Genomic DNA, 19,733 nt, shown 5'->3' on the forward strand with positions numbered 1-19,733 from the left:
TATCAATGGCATATCTTTATCAAATACAACTTCTGTTATAATACACCATCTCTTTTAGAGTACATCACATGTATGAATTTTAAAACTATAATTTTAATACATACAAAATACATAAAGAACACTGAACATCACTATAGATGGAACATGCACATGAAATCAACAAGTGCATGCATGACACATTCCATGAGAGACTCTCTGAGATTGAACAAGCGTACAACACAACCACTCCCAACTCACGAAGTTTACAGATGATTGTGTTCCAAAAGTTTGGAAAATATTGCCATTTCTTACCTGGCAGCTGTGTGAGGGGGTTGATAAAAGACATTAACAACTTGAGCTATGAGAACACATCCTATTTTTCTAACACAGAAATATGGCTCCTACCTGGGATTTAGGGGTATAATGCTTTTATTGAGAGATTTGATGGGAATAACTAAACATGTAAGACTTTGGCATTCTCCTGTGCATAGCAACATTAGCTTGACTGCTGGTGATTACCACCCAAATCTTCCTGTTGGCTAATATGGCTCTATTTTTCTTCACCAAGTCTAAATGTTCTAAAACTATAGTCAGTCCTTTAGACTGGACATTAAACAAGGAAATTAAGTCTAGAAACACCAAACCTCAGGTGCCAATTCTTGGTATCAAAATAGTTTAGTGCTTACTAAAATATAAAGGTCAACAAATCTGGTATAAGATAGTATAGATTCTACAAAATACAGAGAAACTTAGTTTGAACTGCATCTTTTTAAGGTTATGGTTATGGCTCAGTGGTAGAATGCCTGTTAAGCATTCAAGAGGCCCTGGGATCAATTCCCAGCACCACATAAAACTTGGTATGATCGTGTCTACCTATAAGCACAACACTCAGAAGACAGAGGATCAGAAATTCTAGATTATTCTTAGCTATAAAACACCATTGAAGTCATGCTGAGATTTATGAGACCTTGTTCCATAAAACAAAGTAATACAAAGAGATCTCCATTCAAACTGTCCCCATTTTGTCACCACCAATGTGCATGAATAAATGCCTAATTAAGGCTCTATACTTTGAAAAACATACATGATAGCCCCTTTGTATATTTTATAATCCATATCTAATTGTGTCCATCTCATTCCAAGAGGCCTTTATGTTCTGATGTTCAATTAAAAAAAGAAAAGAAAAAAAATACCCATCCTAGTCTTCCCACATCTCTTAAAAGGTGTAGTGCATTTATGAAGCCCCTTTGCACTCTCAGACAAAAGCTTCCAGCTCCAGAATTTTAATAAGTACCCAGGAGAGAGCAAGAAAGGAAGCCAGAGAAAGGCTCACTCCTCTTCATCTTTTCTCTATAAATAGTGAGGAATATGAGGAACTAATGAGCATCAGAAACTCAAAGAATAGCAGCTTTCCACACATCCTAACCAAGTGACCCCATAAGACAGTGATGTTACAACACTTAACAGCAACAATAGCATATAAAATAAAACAATATATTTGGTTGTGACACCTTAAAAATGACAAATCCTAAACTTGTAGGAGTGGTGACTTTTTTCATTTAAAAAGTGACTTTTGTCAAAGCATAATGTAGCTTTCATTTTCTTACATCTAAATCAAGCATGTTGAAAATTCAGATTCTTTACTTTTCACTCTTGTGATTTTAGAAGTACTCAACAAGTCCAAAAGCCAATGCCAATGAAGGACATTTCATAGCCCTGAAATTTTATTTAGAAAAAAAAAAAAAAAAAAAAAAAGCTTGACTGGCTTTCTTCAGGGAATACACAGAGATGGTAGAATGGACTCTACACATTTCACACTGGAGGTAACTTTTAGGCTCGATGCAAAGAAAGACTGAAAAACAATGACAACATCATGTATGCTTCTCAAGTCTGGATCACAGTTGACATTTACTTCCACATTGAGATTCCTAACCCGTGTGAAAAACAAATAGGAACTTTGCCCAAAGTTGATTAAGTCAAGAGAGTTTTAGCTTGCATATGTTTATTTGTCTGGCATCCTAGCCCATCCCACCCCCACCCATCTTCAGATTGATAACGACAGCAAGAGATATTAGATTATAAAGTGAAGTCACTTACCATGGAGGAGTCACTGCTTCCACTCCCGATTGGAGCTCCCTCAGCACAGGTTGGGAGGTGGGTAGAAAGTTGACTAGCCCTGCCCCCATCTATGACATCACAATCTACCTCATAAAAGGTAGTGAAAGTGCTCTGAACTCCTGTCTGATTTCCGAGAGATACAGAAAAGAGAAAGTGAGAGAGAGAGCAAGAGAAAAAAAATATCCCGTATGCTACTTGGGAGGGAACTGGGGAAGTGGAGGAGGGAACAACTGGGAATTACCTAGGAGAAAGAGGTTATGAAGGCCTTAGGTGCTGAAAGAGATACGTGCTGGCTTTTTTGATATTCAGCAGCCAGGTCGTTCAGATTCCTCTTTAGGTAGCCAACAGGTAAAGGCACCATGTGAGAGAAGAATGAAGAAGCACCCTTTCATGCCCAGCACTGTCAGGGATAGTTAAATGGGCTCAGAAGGAATGACTCCTCTATTTAAAGCATTGAACATTGCCAAGAGAGAAAGCAAGGGTGGTTTGTAGCTCTTAAACCCTGGAACAAAATGTGGGGATCCCAGGTGCCTTGCTTAGAGGTTCCAGTGTCTTGCTGTGTAAGCCTAGTCAAGGTCTTCACCTCTGTACATAACCCAGCTTGTGGTATGAAAGGGATACTTACCTCATTCAGTGGAACATTCATTATTGTAACAGCAAGTTTTTACTATTGTTTTGGTACCCAATGGTGGGTTGTGTAAATGGCATGATTGAAAAGATAAGCCAATAATCAATGCTCATTTCTAACTTTAGAACTAATTCTTAAATTTTCTTAATATTTTTCTTGCTGTTTGGTTTTTGTCTTCTTTTGTTTTACATTGCTATCAACTATACTATATATCTTCACTGGGCCTATAAAGCCCACTTACAAAAATCTACAGGAAAAATCAAAGGTAAAATTCTTACAGTTCCCAAATTTTCAGTATGTTCCTTCTAAGCTGTTAAATCCCTGTGACTCAGACGGTAACTGAGTTTGCCTGACCAATCATTCTTGAAGCAGACAATTCTGACCTATGGGCTATGTCTATGTCTGTGTTTAATGTCTATGTCAGCTTTATCTCAGTCAAGATGCAGCAAAGTGTGACAGAACTATAATTTTTTTGAAGTAATAGCTTAGAAATATAGAAATATAAAATACTACAAGTTATGAAGTAGGGACTGTTTAAAGGAAATATGTGGTACTGAAGACTAGTTCCTGTTTAGAATAGCAGCCAATGCTGCTTCTGTTTAATTCAGTTTATCTAAAACTATGGACTATGAACCCTGTAGTGGTCACATATAAGATATCCTGCATAACAGATATTTATGTTAGAATTCATAATAGTAGCAAGATCAAACTTAGGAAGTGCCATCCAAATGATTTTTATAATTGGAGGTCACTACAACATGAAAAAAATGCATTAAAGATGTATTAAAGGGTTGCAGGTCTAGAAAACCCGAGAACCACTGTTTAGTGAAATACATGAAAAGTAAAACTCTTTGCACAGAAAACATGTTAACAAATAGTACAAGTCAAAATAATAACTTTTAGATTTCCAAAGCCTGTTTGTACGTGCAAAGAAATGATCAAATCTTTGATTTTAAATCAGTTTATTTCAATTTCTAACTCTTTTGATTATCACATAGATGTAGATGACAATAATTATAATATATAATTATGCAATGCTGCCAGGAAGTTACTAACTTTGAATTAACGATAGAGTTAGCAACATCCTCAGCTTCCAAAGCAGTGCTGGGGACATTGAAAAAAATATCGTTAAAGAATTCAAGAGGACATCAGAGAAACAATTATCAAGTGTGTATGTAGAAGGAAATTTTCTCTCATCTGACAGTCTCCTGGAGTTAGAGAAATCATGGACACTCTGTTTATTTTCCTTGTTGTATTGATGTATTTCCATTTTGTATAATTCTGTGAATAAATTCAAATTCAGCATACAAAACATCTTGAAACTAATGACCCTATGAAGTTTTACTCTTAGTTTTTATATGTTGAATCATTGATTAGTTGGCTTATCTTAGCTAATTTTAATAATTTATAATGTGCCACTGGTGTTAGATAATAAGCATTACCTGATTTTTTTTCCTGTTGTAGAGAATATACTAGCCAATTATGGCTATTATTTTTAGAGATGATTATGAAATCTTAGAAACTTGAATCATCTCAAATGTTTTAAACATGGTTTAAAGGTCATAAAGATTAATGATGTCATTTCCCATTTTCCAATAAACACCTTATGATTTTTGACTACCCAATATAAAAGTTACAATTCTACACCATTACAGTAAAAGAACAAAAATTGGGTTAAGTAGTTTTAAAATATGGAAATAGAACATATGGAAGTTAGACTATAATTTGTAACTATTTCTTATTGGCTGCCTATTGATAATTTGAAAATGAAAAAAAAATGTCTTCAGGAACCCAATGCAAAACTAGGCTGCATCAAAAAGATGCGCAGTAATAAACTGTGCTGACATTTCAGGTGAATTTTATGTGACCGAATGTGAAAATGCCTGAAGTGATGAAATTAGGTAAAAATAAGTAGGTTAAAAAAAAAGAGAACTTGCTGTGATGCAGGATGCAATCCAAGGGTCTAGCCCTTTGACAGCATTCATACAATCTAAGTTTGACTTCAACTAAGAATTTGTTGCCTGGTTTCCATGATATTAAACAAAATGGATGAGAAATCTCTTCAAGATAAGACCTCAAATGAGTTTAAGATGCCAGGCCAGAGTTTCTGTCATTAAAGTTACTATGTTCATCTGACAGAAGGCATAGGATGGCTTTAATTTCTTTGTGTTAATGAATCTAATTTAATGTCTAACAGACTGAAAAGAGACCACTGAAAAGATAGGGCTGCTTTACAAGAATGATCTTCAGATGCCTATGCAAACTAATTGAACATGGAAAAAGCAAAGCTAGGTCCACACAGATTGACCACAGTGTTATTATTAAAGAAAATTACCTCAAGAAGATAAATCTCAATAAACAATCTCAGAAGCATGATTCACTCAGTTCCTATGTAAAGGCATAATTGTTTGTTTTGTGGTACTATATTATGTCTAGATATTAGAGCAGAAAAGAATAGATAGTCATTCCTTTAAAAAGAAGCCAGACTGGAACATCTCCAGGATAGTCACTCCCAGCGACAAAATAGTTTTGCCAAAGAAAGTGGATGAATGAGGTTAAGACACAGATCATACAGATTTGACAAAACATCTAACGCGAGTACAGTCAACTTCATTATCACAAGGCATCTGCATAGATGAAGGTATTCAAAGAAAAAGAATAAAACAAGATACACTATTGACAATGAAAGATTTAAAATCTTAATTAAGAAAGCTTGCCTTCTAGAAAGTGGGATTAAGATGAAAGATTTGAAATACATTTACTGCCTAAAAGGAAAGTGACTGTTCAAGATTAGAGTAAGATGATGTGTTTTGAAGCACTTTAGACTGAAATAAAAAAAAAAATACCTCCATATTGCCCATCCAGAAGCCTTTCCTATTTATAAGATACATGGACCATAATGTGTCACATATTTCTCTTCTAAGGGCTGTGATCAAAGCCATATTTCATAAATCATTTAAATTAGGCTGGAGAAAGAACTTGACAAAATAATCTATAGGGACAGAATGTAGACAACAGTAAAACACACTTTTAAATTCAGAATGCAGTAAAGCAAGAGAACAGTAGAGACACAGAGGTAGCCATCAGAAGATGCCATGACATTCCAAGAGAGAAATCCAAACACCCCAAAACTAAGAAACTACATAAGAAAAGAGATAGGATATATAGTCTAATAAAATATAATAGAAACTATCCTCCACAATAATTATTTGCTAGTAGAGAGATGAGAGAATCAAAAAATTCTAAATTCAAGAAACCAGAAACTATCCCATGTAGATGAGAAATAAATGCAGTTCTTTAGATTCCTGATTGTTAGTCTGTCATTGGAAGGTAGGATTACATTGGCACATATTCCATATGAAAGCCATCAGGTTCATATATATTACTAGCAGCAGACGCACTGATCAGAACCTATGAAATATTCTCAGCAAAATGATGCATGCCAGGAGAAATTTCAACTCTATATCTTGAGGACTTGCACTAACAATGATCCTGCTTAGAAAAATACTGATTTCAGAACTTTGCCAGATCTAGCACTTGAAAAGAGCCCCTCCTGACAGCATTGATGTGTTCTTGGGTATTTTTAGTAATAGCAAATATACACAAAATAAACAATGAAATCTACAGGTCATCTTTAGTATATATCTTAATAGTGAGTCTCTGTTGTATCTATTTAATATTTATAACATTTTAGAAAATATTTCATCTGTTTCCTTTAGTCTCCTTCCTCCACTCTAAAAGTTTTGCTGGGGAACAAATCAAAGTAGAAGTGAGAGAGCGCAAAACTACTCTAAATTGGCAAATGAAGTACAAACTAGTTTTGAATATAAACCGATTGTAACTGTGGCAAACACTGATAAATGCTATACTACAAGAGAACTAGAAAGTCAATGCTGTATTTCTATGTACTTTATTCACTGAATGCTTTGACCTCTGTTATATGGATCATGGTCAGGAAAGATGTACACATAAAACTACTCACTCTCACATATTCAAAATTGTTCAAACGGTTCCCTTCACAATGTCTAAGCATTATTTTAAACTTTTAGTTGTTGTTGTTGTTGTTCACTAAATACCAAAAACCCAACACCCTGAGTTTGTTAGGCCAATGCTGTATCACTGAGATAAATTCTCAAATCCTACATAAAAGTATTCCTTTAAATATTTGCAATAATGGAGAACTTGGGATGCAACTTTTAAAAACTATCAAAAGTTAACAGTCCTCAAGATTAGAATGTCTCTTATATTAATAGTTTATAAAGCATTACTATTTCCAGAGGTTTCTCTAAGTTTCACGGACTTTACAAGATATAGCCAATTATCTCCTTTCTTTTAGCTAACTCCATGAATACAGTTTCTAAGTTTCTTTTACAAGGTATTATTAACTGGCTGTTACATAATTCTCAGAATATCACCTAAAATCTGTGGCATTAGTTGATAATAGATTAAGGTGTTAATTATTTGCTTTCCTTCTTTTAATTAGAGGCTCTCACAACTCAAAAATGTCTGATACTCAAAGCAATGAGTGATGATGCTGACAATTCTGACCCATATATTCTGTTTAAAGTCTTTAACCCTTTCTAATCTTATAGACAATAAGATCTTTGTAATAATTGCTGTTAATTGTCAACTTGATAAGGTCTAAAATCATCTGAGAGATGGACCTCTGGGCATGTCATTGGGGACTTTTCTTGATTTGTTCTTGTTTGTTTGTTACTTGACATAGCAAGACCCATTTTAATTATGTATGAAACCACACTCAGGGCAAGGGAACTGGCATGGCATTAACTGGAGAAAGTGAGCAATGTAATATATTCTCTGCTTTCCTAGCACACAGTCTTCAGTTTATTCAAGCTCCTATGGCTCTCAGTTCCCCAACATGATAATCTGTCCTCTTAACCTATGATGTATAATAAATCTTTTCATTTTAAATTGCTTTTGTCAAGGTATTTTAATCCCAACAAAAGAAAATAAAACCAATAACAGTCTTCAAACTCAACTAAAATGAAGTGATTGGCCCTGTACAGGTTTAGATGACACTGCTCAATGAATATGCTAAGGGCAGTAAATATAGCTCAATCATAAACATGTCCACATAAACTAGGTCATTTTACTTAGCTCATGTCCTGGCTTTCCCACAAAGACTCTATTTATCTTCTTTTCAAAAGAATATATTGACAGATAGCCCTTTTGTATATATAAAATAATTCAGTATGACCAACCCTCTCATCTCTCAATGAATAATTTCTTTTAATAGGCAGTATAGTGGTTTAAATGAAAAATGACCCTAATAGTATTTGAACACTTTGTGCACAGTTGGTAGCACTGTTTGGAGAAGTTATAGAACCGTTAGCAGGAGGAACCTGGCTACACGTAGTACATTACTGGTAGGAGCTTTGAGGGTGTGTCACCTCACCCTGCTTCCTGTTCTTTCTTCCCACACCCTGCTGACTTGCCTTCCCTAACAATATAGATCTTCTCCCTCATGTTGCTTTAGGCCATGGTTTTTTTATTATAGCAACAGACACGAAAATGAGAAAAAATAGAACTTACTCTACTGCTAAGTTGAGAACTGCCATCACAGTGTATGTAACTGAAGAACCATTTCTTACATTGGATCAGTGTGCCGTAACCTTTAGCTTAAGGCTACTTGAATTTAGATAGCCAATATACTGGGCTACTAATACCACAGATCTCTATAACACCTAACACCTAACACCTAAGAAGAATTTTTACTGTTCTATTAAAATCTTAATTCCCTATTTCTTCAAAAATTTAAGTTTGAAAAAGTTATATGCCATCATAATGTCTCGCAAGAATATTTTTCTGAAAAAAACTTATTATTCCTAGATGAATTTGTAAATACAAACCTAATACATTGAATGTACTATGATGAATGTGAGTATAAAGTGGAATGGAGGAATCAGAATGTAAGTACACACTGCAGTTTGCCATCATAACAGGTTATAGGGAAGGCTTTGGGGCAAAAGTTTACATCTTGTGGCAACTCACTTTACCAATAAACTATGTTCTACTAACTGTTTCCATTTTGTAGCTGACGAATATCTATCTTCCTATTGTTGAGCGGAACACGCTTCCCAGTCCATATTTATTATCTGGAATGATCTCACTGTCTATAGATATGGACACAGACTATTAGTAGCTCAAGAAATGTAGGTCCTTGAAGCCCGAATGCTTAATGCATCACTGGCAAGAAGATGAGAATAAAATTTTTTGGAATTCCTGTTACTTTCTTAAATGTATATCCTTTTGTTCAAAAGAAATCCAAAAACGTGTTCTAACTCTGTGTGGAACTAGCAATTTAGATTTCTGCCCCCATTACTGTAGGATTTGATCACTGGAGATAATCAGGAAATGACTATAGCTAGAATCAAAAGGTTTTTTCCAAAATCAAGATACTTAAAGTATAACTCTGCATGGTTAGATGTAATGGTTGTTCCAAGTACTATTTTTTTTAATCAATTTTTTTTTTTGAGACAGGGTTTCTCTGTATATAACCCTGGCTATCCTGGAACTCACTTTGTAGACCAGGTTGGCCTCAAACTCAGAAATCCTCCTGCCTCTGCCTCCCGAGTGCTGGGATTAAAGGCGTGCGCCACCATGCCAGGCCCAAGTACTATGTACTATTTCATCCCATTACAAACTATATATATATATATATATATATATATATATATATATATATTACATTTTAAATTTTATAAATTGTTTTAGATCATATCATATACACCAGATATTAGACTCTTGCATATTGAGAAAACAAAAAGGAAATAAAAAGTATGTATTTTTCTTTGTATAAGTATGTATGTATGTATGTGTATATATATATATACATATATATATACACATATATATATGAGAGAGACATATGTATTTTTATTTACATGCTATTGTCAGAATTGGCTTGTAAATTATTCGTTTTCAGTATTCTAAAGAATATAATTTAAAGACCACCATGAGTATTTATCTTCATCTTGTACCACCTGAATCTTCTAAGTGTATAATTTAAAATATGCACAGTAAGAATGACTGGCAACTAGGCCTGTGACATGGTCAGTAGGTAAACATGCTTATCACACAGTTGTATGAACTGAGTTCGATCCCCAGAACCCACTTAAAGGTCAATGAAGAGAACACTTAAAGGTCAATGGAGAGAAATGACTCTACAATATGACCTCTGACCTCTATTCATTTGCTTGGCATGCATATTATGATCCCACACACAATAATATCTTGCAATTGTTTCCTTAGTGTCTATACCTATATATGAATGTAGCTCTCATACCTCATCAGAGAAGTTTCCTTGGACTGTGCTTTATCATAGAATCTCCCAATTGATCAAAGAGCAGAGAAAAAAAATATTACTGGAGTGATCAACTACAAATGAAACATCTATGTATGTCACTACCTTCTCTCAAGGCTCAGGAGCCATCTTGAAAGTGAAAGTGTGTCTTATGGACATGGCTGGCAAGACTGCTGCAGTCATCAACTCGTCTGCTGTGGTTACCTGTATATGATCAAGCTAGTCAACTTTACAACATGGAAAGTTGGAGGAAGCATGGAGGAAGACACATCAAGAGCCACACCCCTAACTGAATACCTACTGATATGTAGAGGCTTCTGGGGGAGAATTAGTTTAAGGGAGTTTTAGATTGACTATACTCCAATGAATGGCTACAGACCCATGTATGTACAACACAAAGTGGACTCAGTGGGGTATTAAAAAAAGGAAGAAAGATAAAAGGGAGGGAGGGAGGAATGAAGGAGAGAAGGAGGGGTGAGGGAGAGAGGATGAAGGGGGAGGAAGGAAGGAAGGATATTAGGTATGGGGAGATGGCTCAGCAGTTAAGAGCATTTAGATTGAATCTTCAGCATCCACATGGTGGCTCACAAGTGTAACTCCAGTTCTAGGGATCTGACTCTGTCTTCTTCCCTCATTAAGAACCAGGCAAGCAAGATGTGCAGACATACATAAAGGCACTCACATGTATAAATAAAATGTATTTATTTTAAATATTTTTTTGTTTTTTGTTTTGTTTTGTTTTGTTTTTAAGACAGGATCTCTCTGTATAGCCCTGTCTGTCCTAGAACTCACTTTGTAGACCAGGCTGACCTCAAACTCAGAAATCTGCCTGCCTCTGCCTCCCAAGTGCTGGGCTTAAAAGCATATGCCACCACCACCCAGCCTTTTGTTTTGTTTTTAAAGACAGGATTTCTTGGTGAAGCTCTGGCTATCTTGGAACTCACTCTGCAGACAAGGCTAGCCTCAAATTCACAGAGATCCACTGCCTCTGTCTTCCAAATCATGGGATTACAGGCATGCCCAACAACTGGCTGGCTGGTTGCTTTATTTTTTAAGATGACAAATTCAAGGACAGATATATAAGGTGTTAAGTGTGAAGGAGTTGGTGAATATTACCAAATTACATTGTATAAAATTTCCAAATAAATAATGCTACTTATCATACTTATTATTTTCCCTGAATCATTTTTTTTAATTGAGAGTACTTTATTACAACATGGCCTACCAAATCAACTAAGACGTGCTCAAATGGGTTCACAAAGTCTGAAAAGGCAAGCACAGGACCTGCAGGGTCTGGACTATGTCCTCTGAATATATGCTATGGCTGTTAGAGTGTTTATGAGATTTCCAACTGTCCCCTTTGACTGCTCTTGGGACTCTTTTTCTCCTACTGGGTTGCCTTGTCCATGCGCCATAGGAGGGACTTTGCCTTGTCTTATTGTATCTTGTTTTGTCCCATTTGACTGTTTCCTTTTAGATATATGCTCTTTTCTGAACAGGAAAGGGAGGGGGAGTGAATTTAGGAAACGGGAGGTAGGAGGGGGTTAGGAGAAGTGGAGGGAGCAGGAATAGGGAAGGTAGGAGGGGTTAGGAGAAGTGGGGAGAACAGGAATGGGGCAGGTAGGAGGGGGTTAGGAGAAGTAGAGAAAGCAGGAATGGGGGAGGTAGGAGGGGGTTAGGAGAAGTGGGGGGGTAGCAGAAACTCTGGCTGAGATGTATTATGTGAGGGAAGACTCTGTTTCTGCTTAAAACAATAATCAAAATAACATGTACATTTTTAAAAAACTTTGCTTCAGAGGTATGAAGACTTGGCTCAGTCAGTTGAAGTCAGTTCCTTACAAGCAAGGAGACCTGAGTTCTATCTCCAGTATCATGTGAATAGCCTAGCATTATGGCTTGTGCCTATAACATAGCACAGGAGAATACAAACACAGGCAAATTTTTGAAGCTTGTTGGTTGACCACCAAGCCTTGCCTAATCAATGATCTTCAGTCTTCATGGGATACACTTTCTCAAAACATTAAGCTAGAAAACGTCTTCAGAAAGATACCCAAGGTTGACCTCAGTCGACAAGGATATGCACACATGTGTACAAATACCCACATGCATACCTGTACAACACTTAACATACTTATACCACCATATACATATCCACTTAGAAAGGACAAAAATATATGTTGGCTCAATTTTCCTCCCACGATGCTACAATTTTTTCACAATTAGGAGACTTGTATCCATACTAAACTATTTTGGTACATTTTCATAAAGTTTCTCCTTCCCTCCCCCTTTTCTTCTTGCTTTATGCTTTTTCTTCCCTAAACTGATGTAAGAATTTAAACAATACTAAATTAAACAAGGCAAGTGCATTCTTAAACCATCTAATCTTTTATGCCCATTTGGTTTTTGCCATGTTTTTACCTTTCTGTTGATTTAAAAAATTGTGAATTATTTATAAGTGTGTTAAATTGATTGGCTTACAATACATCTAGTACCTTGAAATTTAATAAAAAAAAAACTGTACCATTAGGTTGTTCGGAATTATATAAGCCAACCTAAGGCTGTTCAGAGTTGTATAAGCCAACCTAAAAAATAGATTAACCACCAGAAATGAATACATTTTAGTCAGTAGCTGTAAGGATGTGTCTGCAAAGATATGCACCTTGAACTACTTCATTTCAGTAATTTCTATCATGCTCAGAGTTTTTATACACAGTCTTTCTCATGATAAGTTGAGTTTTTCTTCTCCAACATTTAAAGTCAAAGCAGACATAGTAAAACAGCCCAATTCCAGCTTAGCCATATAGAATCACATCAAACATCTGTATGGTGATATGATCCATATGTGTGTGTTCATTGTAACCTATGTTCACCATGGAAGCATAAAACACGACTCATGTTTTCAAACTCAAATCAAAATTTTCTTGGCAACTGCAGATAATCTATCCAAATCTCTCTCCATTTGGCAGAGACTTTGACTTCCTGATTGTTTTCATATATTTCAAAGAAGAAGCCACATTGATGAACTCCATGTACATGGTAAAAAAAGTAGGATTCTGCAAATATTCTTTTTGATCATATGTGAAAGTACAATGACATCTTCTGAAAAATGTAGCAACTTTGTCCCAGTGGATAGCAAAGTAAATGTGGCACACAGCACTGGTATAATTTTCTTGGCAAAATAATAGATAATTTCTGTGTATGGGGTCTTGTGTCCTTGACTTTCTGAACACTGAAGGCAGTCATTTGTGGCTATTTTGCACAATATGTATATTGCTTTGAACTTCTCTTCATTGTGGCTATAAGTGAGAAAGGATGAAGACTCATATGAAAGCAGAAGTGGGAAAGACAGCAGGCTACAGATGCAGATGTGGCATCACACAGCAGTCAAGCTTGAAAACAAAAACCATGAGGTGTCCCTAAGCAGGACCATAACTGAGCAGCATGACAGCCAATGTTCATAATGCACTTGATTCTAGATTATCATAGAGTTATAATAGCATTCCTCTATAAGAAGCCTTCTCCCATGCAAGGACATATGAATTTTGCCAGGAAGACTCAAGGAAGGAAAAACAGGCTTCTTGAAGGTGTTTTTAGTCTCAAACACCTGCAACTGTCAACAGTACAAGTGATTCAAAGCCATGATGGTTTGGACTACATCTACATAACAAAAGGACAATGGAAATGAAGCTCTGGAGGCAGTGACAGACAATGGGTAGAGAAGGTGATGGACAGCTGCTCTGCCAGGGAAAATATTTGCCCAGATGAGGTTGATGGAGTCTGAGATCCACAAGGATACACTGAGCATCCATGTCAATCATAAGATTTGAAAAGTAACAAATGGAAGCACATGAGGCAAGCTGAACAAAAAGCACTCAGTTTCACAGGTGCTATGGACAAATGGACACAGAAGCAGAGTGATATGAAAAACTGTACCGTCAAGGCAGAAGATAAAAGGAAGCAAGGGAGATGCAATGTTTTGATCACTTCTTGGTGAGAGAGAATTGATCATCACCAGATAGACAGAAGGACACACTGCAAGACAAATAGCTCTTGGTTGTGGAAGAATGTTGAGGCAGGATCATTTTGGAAATGCAAAGAGGTGACTGTGCTTTGGGAAGAGGCACAAAATAGCCAACTGACTGAGCTCAAAGGTAGGACTTCATGGAACAGACTTTCCAGATGGGACCTCCATGCCAACCGGACAAGCTCTTTCCCCAGCTATGTTTTCAGCAAGGCAAGCCACAAAGGAACAGAAACACTCAGGATTGAGGATGATTCATACTTATCCACATAGATTTTCCAAAATACAGAGTGTTGACTTTCCAAGACATCAGAAATGATTTCAGAAGGGGCTTGAATATTTATTTTCTCATATTCACCATGTTGGTAGGGTTATGTTCCTGCTCATACTGCAGGTACAGTGGCTGCATCATGGGTAGCTGGGAAAAGAACTAAAGGTGGCATGGCCACACTTTGGAACTTGTAAATCATTAAAATAAATGGCACCTTGTGTTGAGAGAAAGGGGATGAAGGAGAAGAAGAAGCCAAGGTGAAGAACCTCAACACAAACATTTGAAATCTTGCCAAGAAATCCAGATTCTTCTAAACATTGCTTAAACTTCTTATTTCTATGCTTTGATGGAAATGGTTTAGGTAATTATATCTTTATGAAAAGGAAAATATTAGGGTGGTCTACAAAAGAATCTATAGCATAGTGTTTAGTAACTATGGACGGTTTTGGCAACAGCACATCAACCTGTATCACATTCAAACAATTGACTATCAAGGGTTACTGATAACCTAGTATGCATTGGAACCTGATAAATGTCTCATCATCTCTAACATGTGAACCTAGTCCACATTTAGAGAGGCTGGCTCCTGAATTGAGCATGAAAATTACCAGCACTAACAATGGGGAAGCCGACTCACAATGAGTAAATATGCAATAGCCCCCAATAATTATAATAGTCACAGCTTGGCAATGAGTTTCCAGACTATGAAATTAGTTTTCTTGTGAAGAATGGAGATTTTACAAGGCTAGTATAAACATAGGGTAATTGGAAAATCAAATTGCTCTTTGTGAGCTATTGTGAGGTCTGGAATAATGGAGATAACATTTTTTTTAATGCTGTGAATCACTGTCATTTGGTGTTTTCAGGAGTACTGTTGCCAAGAATGCTTGCCTTAGAACTAAAACAGTAGGAACTTGACATTGTGAAGCCAAAATCCCAGCTTACCCCTGACACAATGAGCTCTCCTCCTAGGTTCTGAACCTCAGCCTTCACTTTGCTGCAGATGTTAAGCTGATGGCAGTACAAGGCAATCCGCTGAAGGTAGGCTAATAAATCCTGCTTACATGCTGAATCAGGACACTATAAAACAAAAGAAGTGATGTCAATTAGTAAGTGCTCTTCAGTTTCTCACCCTTATGGTTTAAAAGGCTTAGGTGTCACATCCTTAATTACATTCATTTAACTCCACTTTTCCATGATGCACTGGAGAAATGCCAGACTCAATGGTTTCAAGTGGCTAGCTACACTTGAGAAAGATTTTACCCATGAAGCCTCAGCACCTATATTTGCTTGCAAGAGATTTGCACCGTACCACAAGAGCAAACACTCAAGCATGTGTTGGGGAAGGGTTTACAAGGTTCTATCTACCCCGAGTTAAGGAACTATAAATAATCCAGGGCTTCTGAGGGAAGGAGAGTCAGATTTCTTGTAGTTGCCTATGCTGCAGTTGTCAGCTTAGACCCCTGTGCATACAGATAAGACTAAATGGAGCCAGTAGGTTATATATATATATATATATATATATATATATATATATATACATGTAATAACAATAAGTAATGAGAACTATCAGAAAAAAAGGACCTAAATATGAGGAGTTACAGGGTGCATGGGATAATGTGAAAGGTAGGGAAAGGCATATAAAGGCATATATCAAAATGCTTTAGACTCAAGTATGAAAAATTTAAAAAGTTATTAGCAATAATCTTTTAAGATGAAAATGGAGGGGGGTGCTAGTAAAGACTACAAAGTTTTATTGGGATATCTGTGTTACTCCAAACTGTTTTATTAGCTATCTTCTGAAACCTTAAGAAAATTACTATTCTATGGCTTTTTTTTTCTATCTAGTTTTCTTCCACTTTCTCAACATGAAGAAACACAAATATAAAGGAATAGAAGCCAGAAGTCTGACACTTTGACAATCGGTTCTTAATCATGGGGTGGGGGTTCAACTTAGAACTTCTCAATTACTTAGAATATCTGTTTATTTTCATTTTCTAGGCAGTGCTCCAACTCGCTAAGTCTGTATATTTTACAGATTTCCCCCCCGCTTATCAAAAATTTTAGCAATGTACTAAACTCTTCTAACACGAAACTCTCAGATAGATTGTGGCCCTTGTATGAAGAGGATCTGTTAGGCTATATTTGAAACTAGTTGAAATAACCCCATAAGTATAGCAACAGAGGTCTTCAACAAGAATTAATTCTCGTGGACGATTAATTTGCATTGTCATTTAAGTAGGTAGATATCCATCAAGTGCAAACAGAGCTCAGCTACCAATTTCTTTAAATATTTTCAATATCTTTCTAAAATGTTTCTGTGACTTCTAAGCCAATGGTTACTGAGTAATTTTGTTACTACCAAATGTTCAACTTGAGATGCTTTCTAACTTTGGTGTTTATAAAGTTACACACACACACACACATACACACACACATACACACACACACACACACACACACACACACACACACACGCACACACTGTTCAATCCTCAGCACCTGTCATAAAAATAACACAGGGAAGAGTATGTGAGAATGAGTGACTTAAGTTTTTTATAAGCTTTGGGATGGAAATTATTTCAACAATACCATGAAGCTGTTTTGTATAACATAACCACTTAAATAAATAAATAAATAAATAAATAAATTTCTTTCACACATAATACCTACTATAGTGATACATTTTCCCTAAATGTGTTTATCAAGGAAGCATCCCACAGAGTCTGTTTTTGGTTTTCTACAAGTATTTAATACTGTAATATTTATCCTACTCCTGAGACCCATATACTGGAAGGAATTAACTTTAAAATGATATCTCCCCAGAGGGCTGACAAAGCTTTCAATACAAATACCTTGCAGCAAATTAAACCAGGAGTTCTATCTCAATGGAACAGTAATTAAAAATGCAGTGGTCCGTAAAGCATTTATATTGCATGCATATCTCCAATCTTCATAAAATATTTTCAGGCAAAATGAAAGCAACCAATCCAGTCTTTGGTAATATTCTTCTGTATTACTTAAACTGAACCAGTTAAGCCAGATTTTTAAAGAGCAGGAAAGACTAATAAAAGTTTCAAAACACCCCATATATTTAAAAAAAAAACACCTGTTTAGAGAAAACACTAACAAAATTTCCAGATATTTCATAGATAATGCCCATAAATATATCAGAAAGATATGGGAATATTTTTCATCTGTTTACTTCAAAAATCATGGTTGATAGGACTAATGTTCAACTCCCAAATCTAGAAGTAAGTATAGAATCCTCTTTCTCTGTGTCTTTCTTCTCTCCCTGTATGTTTGAGCATGCATATGTAGGATTATATGTATTCATATTATGATAATTATCAAAAATGCCTCATAGCATGTTGTCAACAATTCAGTATTTAAGATCCTAAATTAAAAAAAACAAAATTAGGAATTGAACCTGGGGCTACAGAACTACACACATACATATTTGTAGAGATAGTTTCAAACATGAATATTAAATATGTAATGGAAAAGCCATACAAACTTCATTTAATTTTGACTCTCAGGAACAAAAGAAACAAAATCCTTTCTGAGATGTCTTGCAAAGTCACTCATCCAACTCTGATGGTACCACATACCCGGAGGCTACAAACATTTGCAAACACACCTCCATGCTTTTCTCTCTGGTTAGTGGCTGTCTTTTTTGCACGTTCCAGGTGGGTCTTCTGTCTTCTTTTTCTATTAGGTGAGCTCTTTAAAATATTTATGGAATTTTCTAGAAAGCAGCTCAGCTTTACATTCGGAAGCCTGACATTTGGCATAACCCTAACATCCACAACATCATGGTTTGGTTTTCAACTGCTACGTTTGTTAGGATGACAATGAAAATAATCTGAAGTTGTGATAATAATTGACTTCCAAGCCAGCAAATTTCTCAGAAACATCCCATTATGCTAGCTATCATGTATAAATACAATTAAAAGGGGTGTCTTTTAAGTCTTAGTGTATATGTTATACTAGTTGTTGAACCTTCTGATCAGAGTGGTTAGCTTCTACAGGGTAGGTGTTCTTATTGGTATTTTGACATGGAGGCTGAGAAGTTGGACAGAGAGTAAATAGAAGAGCAATTCTAATACTAAAGAATGGGGAAAGAAATCTATAGCTAGGAACTGCAACTCAAGAATTAGGAGACTAGGAATATTCACAGAGAAGAAACCAACCTTCTGTCTTTGAAGATGTGTAAAGGGTACCACTTTCTGCAGCTCATTCTTGTTTATTACGGAGTTACTATGTAATGAGAGTACATGTCATTTTTATTTCAGAACCTTATTTTGTATTTTAAAGTATATTTGCTTTGGAGTACTTCAGACTGCAAACTATTCTTAACTGAGGCTTGAAGGGATAATCGGTTATCTAGAAATGGCTGCTGCCTAATGTACCCTTACAAGAAATGTTCTAGCAGCAAGACATTTAGAGATGGATTCTAATGTTCTAGTTCAAGCCAGGCTGAATGAGAATTGCTGAGATATAATCAAGTATTTTAGGTGAGACAGAGAAGGTTTCAAGTACATATTCTGGTTTCCTGTAAAAACTCAGGTGAGACTTTGAGGATTTTATTTTTCTGAGATTTATCTGAGTCTGTGTGAAAATACATCTGAAATCTAGATTGTCCTTGGTCACAAGGATTAGTCTAATTTAGAGCAGAGCATAAATTATCATGAATGTCAGAGTACCATAGGAAGATCAGTATTAACTAAAGGGAGTCGAGCTTCCTTACAACCACACTTTCTTATGCTTAGCTTTTTGTCAACTTGACATTGGAGAAGAGAGAACTTCTGTTGAGAAAATAGCCCTATCACATTGGCAAGCCTGTCAGCCATATTTTGATGAGCAGTTGCTGTGGGAGAGCCTAGCCCACTGCTTTGTGCCATCTATGGGCAGGTGGTCCTGGGGTATGTACCTTATCTCGTTTGCCCTCATGATTGGTTTTCTGAATGGGAAAGGCTGTTTTACCCTGTCACATGCTTCAAGCCTTTCACGCCTCTTCCAGGTTAAAGCTGGCTTTGCCATGAACTCGACAGAAGCCAGCTTGTAAATTTTTAGAGACTACCTCCAAGTGCATTGGGCAAAGCCATTTCATATGGTGCATAAAACTGTTCCCAGAACACTGGTACTAATTAATGCCCATTCTCCCTTTTGTATTACCTGATCAGCCACAGCGCGTGCTAATTTGTCCATTCGAGAGCCTGCTTCTGCAATCTTCTTGGCAGCATTAATGACATCAGATGTATTTTTCAGTGGGCCTTTGCCTCTGAAAAAATATGTATCATAATTAGAATTCTAGTCAATAACTGGCAGCAAATAAACCTACCACATCCTTGGCCCAATGTGTTATTTCTGTATTTAATGCAGTCTGGCC

General features: G+C 36.2%; 1 protein-coding gene across 4 annotated transcripts in view; it reads right to left on the bottom strand.

Moving 5' to 3' along the window:
* The window catches only part of Ctnna2 (catenin alpha 2), a 1,082,633-nt gene that overhangs the window by 20,402 nt on the left and 1,042,498 nt on the right, over positions 1-19,733 (bottom strand). For 2 of the 4 annotated variants that reach the window (XM_021164213.1, XM_021164212.2), the window contains 3 exons: positions 19,520-19,625; positions 15,287-15,421; positions 2,077-2,220 (listed from right to left, as the gene is read on the bottom strand). In XM_021164213.1, the coding sequence (XP_021019872.1) occupies positions 2,077-2,220; positions 15,287-15,421; positions 19,520-19,625 (385 nt within the window). The remainder of the gene's footprint in view (positions 1-2,076; positions 2,221-15,286; positions 15,422-19,519; positions 19,626-19,733) is intronic. The other 2 variants (XM_021164215.1, XM_021164216.1) reach the window with 1 other exon arrangement.

This window comes from Mus caroli, chromosome 6 (assembly GCF_900094665.2).
Source record: "Mus caroli chromosome 6, CAROLI_EIJ_v1.1, whole genome shotgun sequence".
NCBI classification, from domain to species: Eukaryota; Metazoa; Chordata; class Mammalia; order Rodentia; family Muridae; genus Mus; species Mus caroli.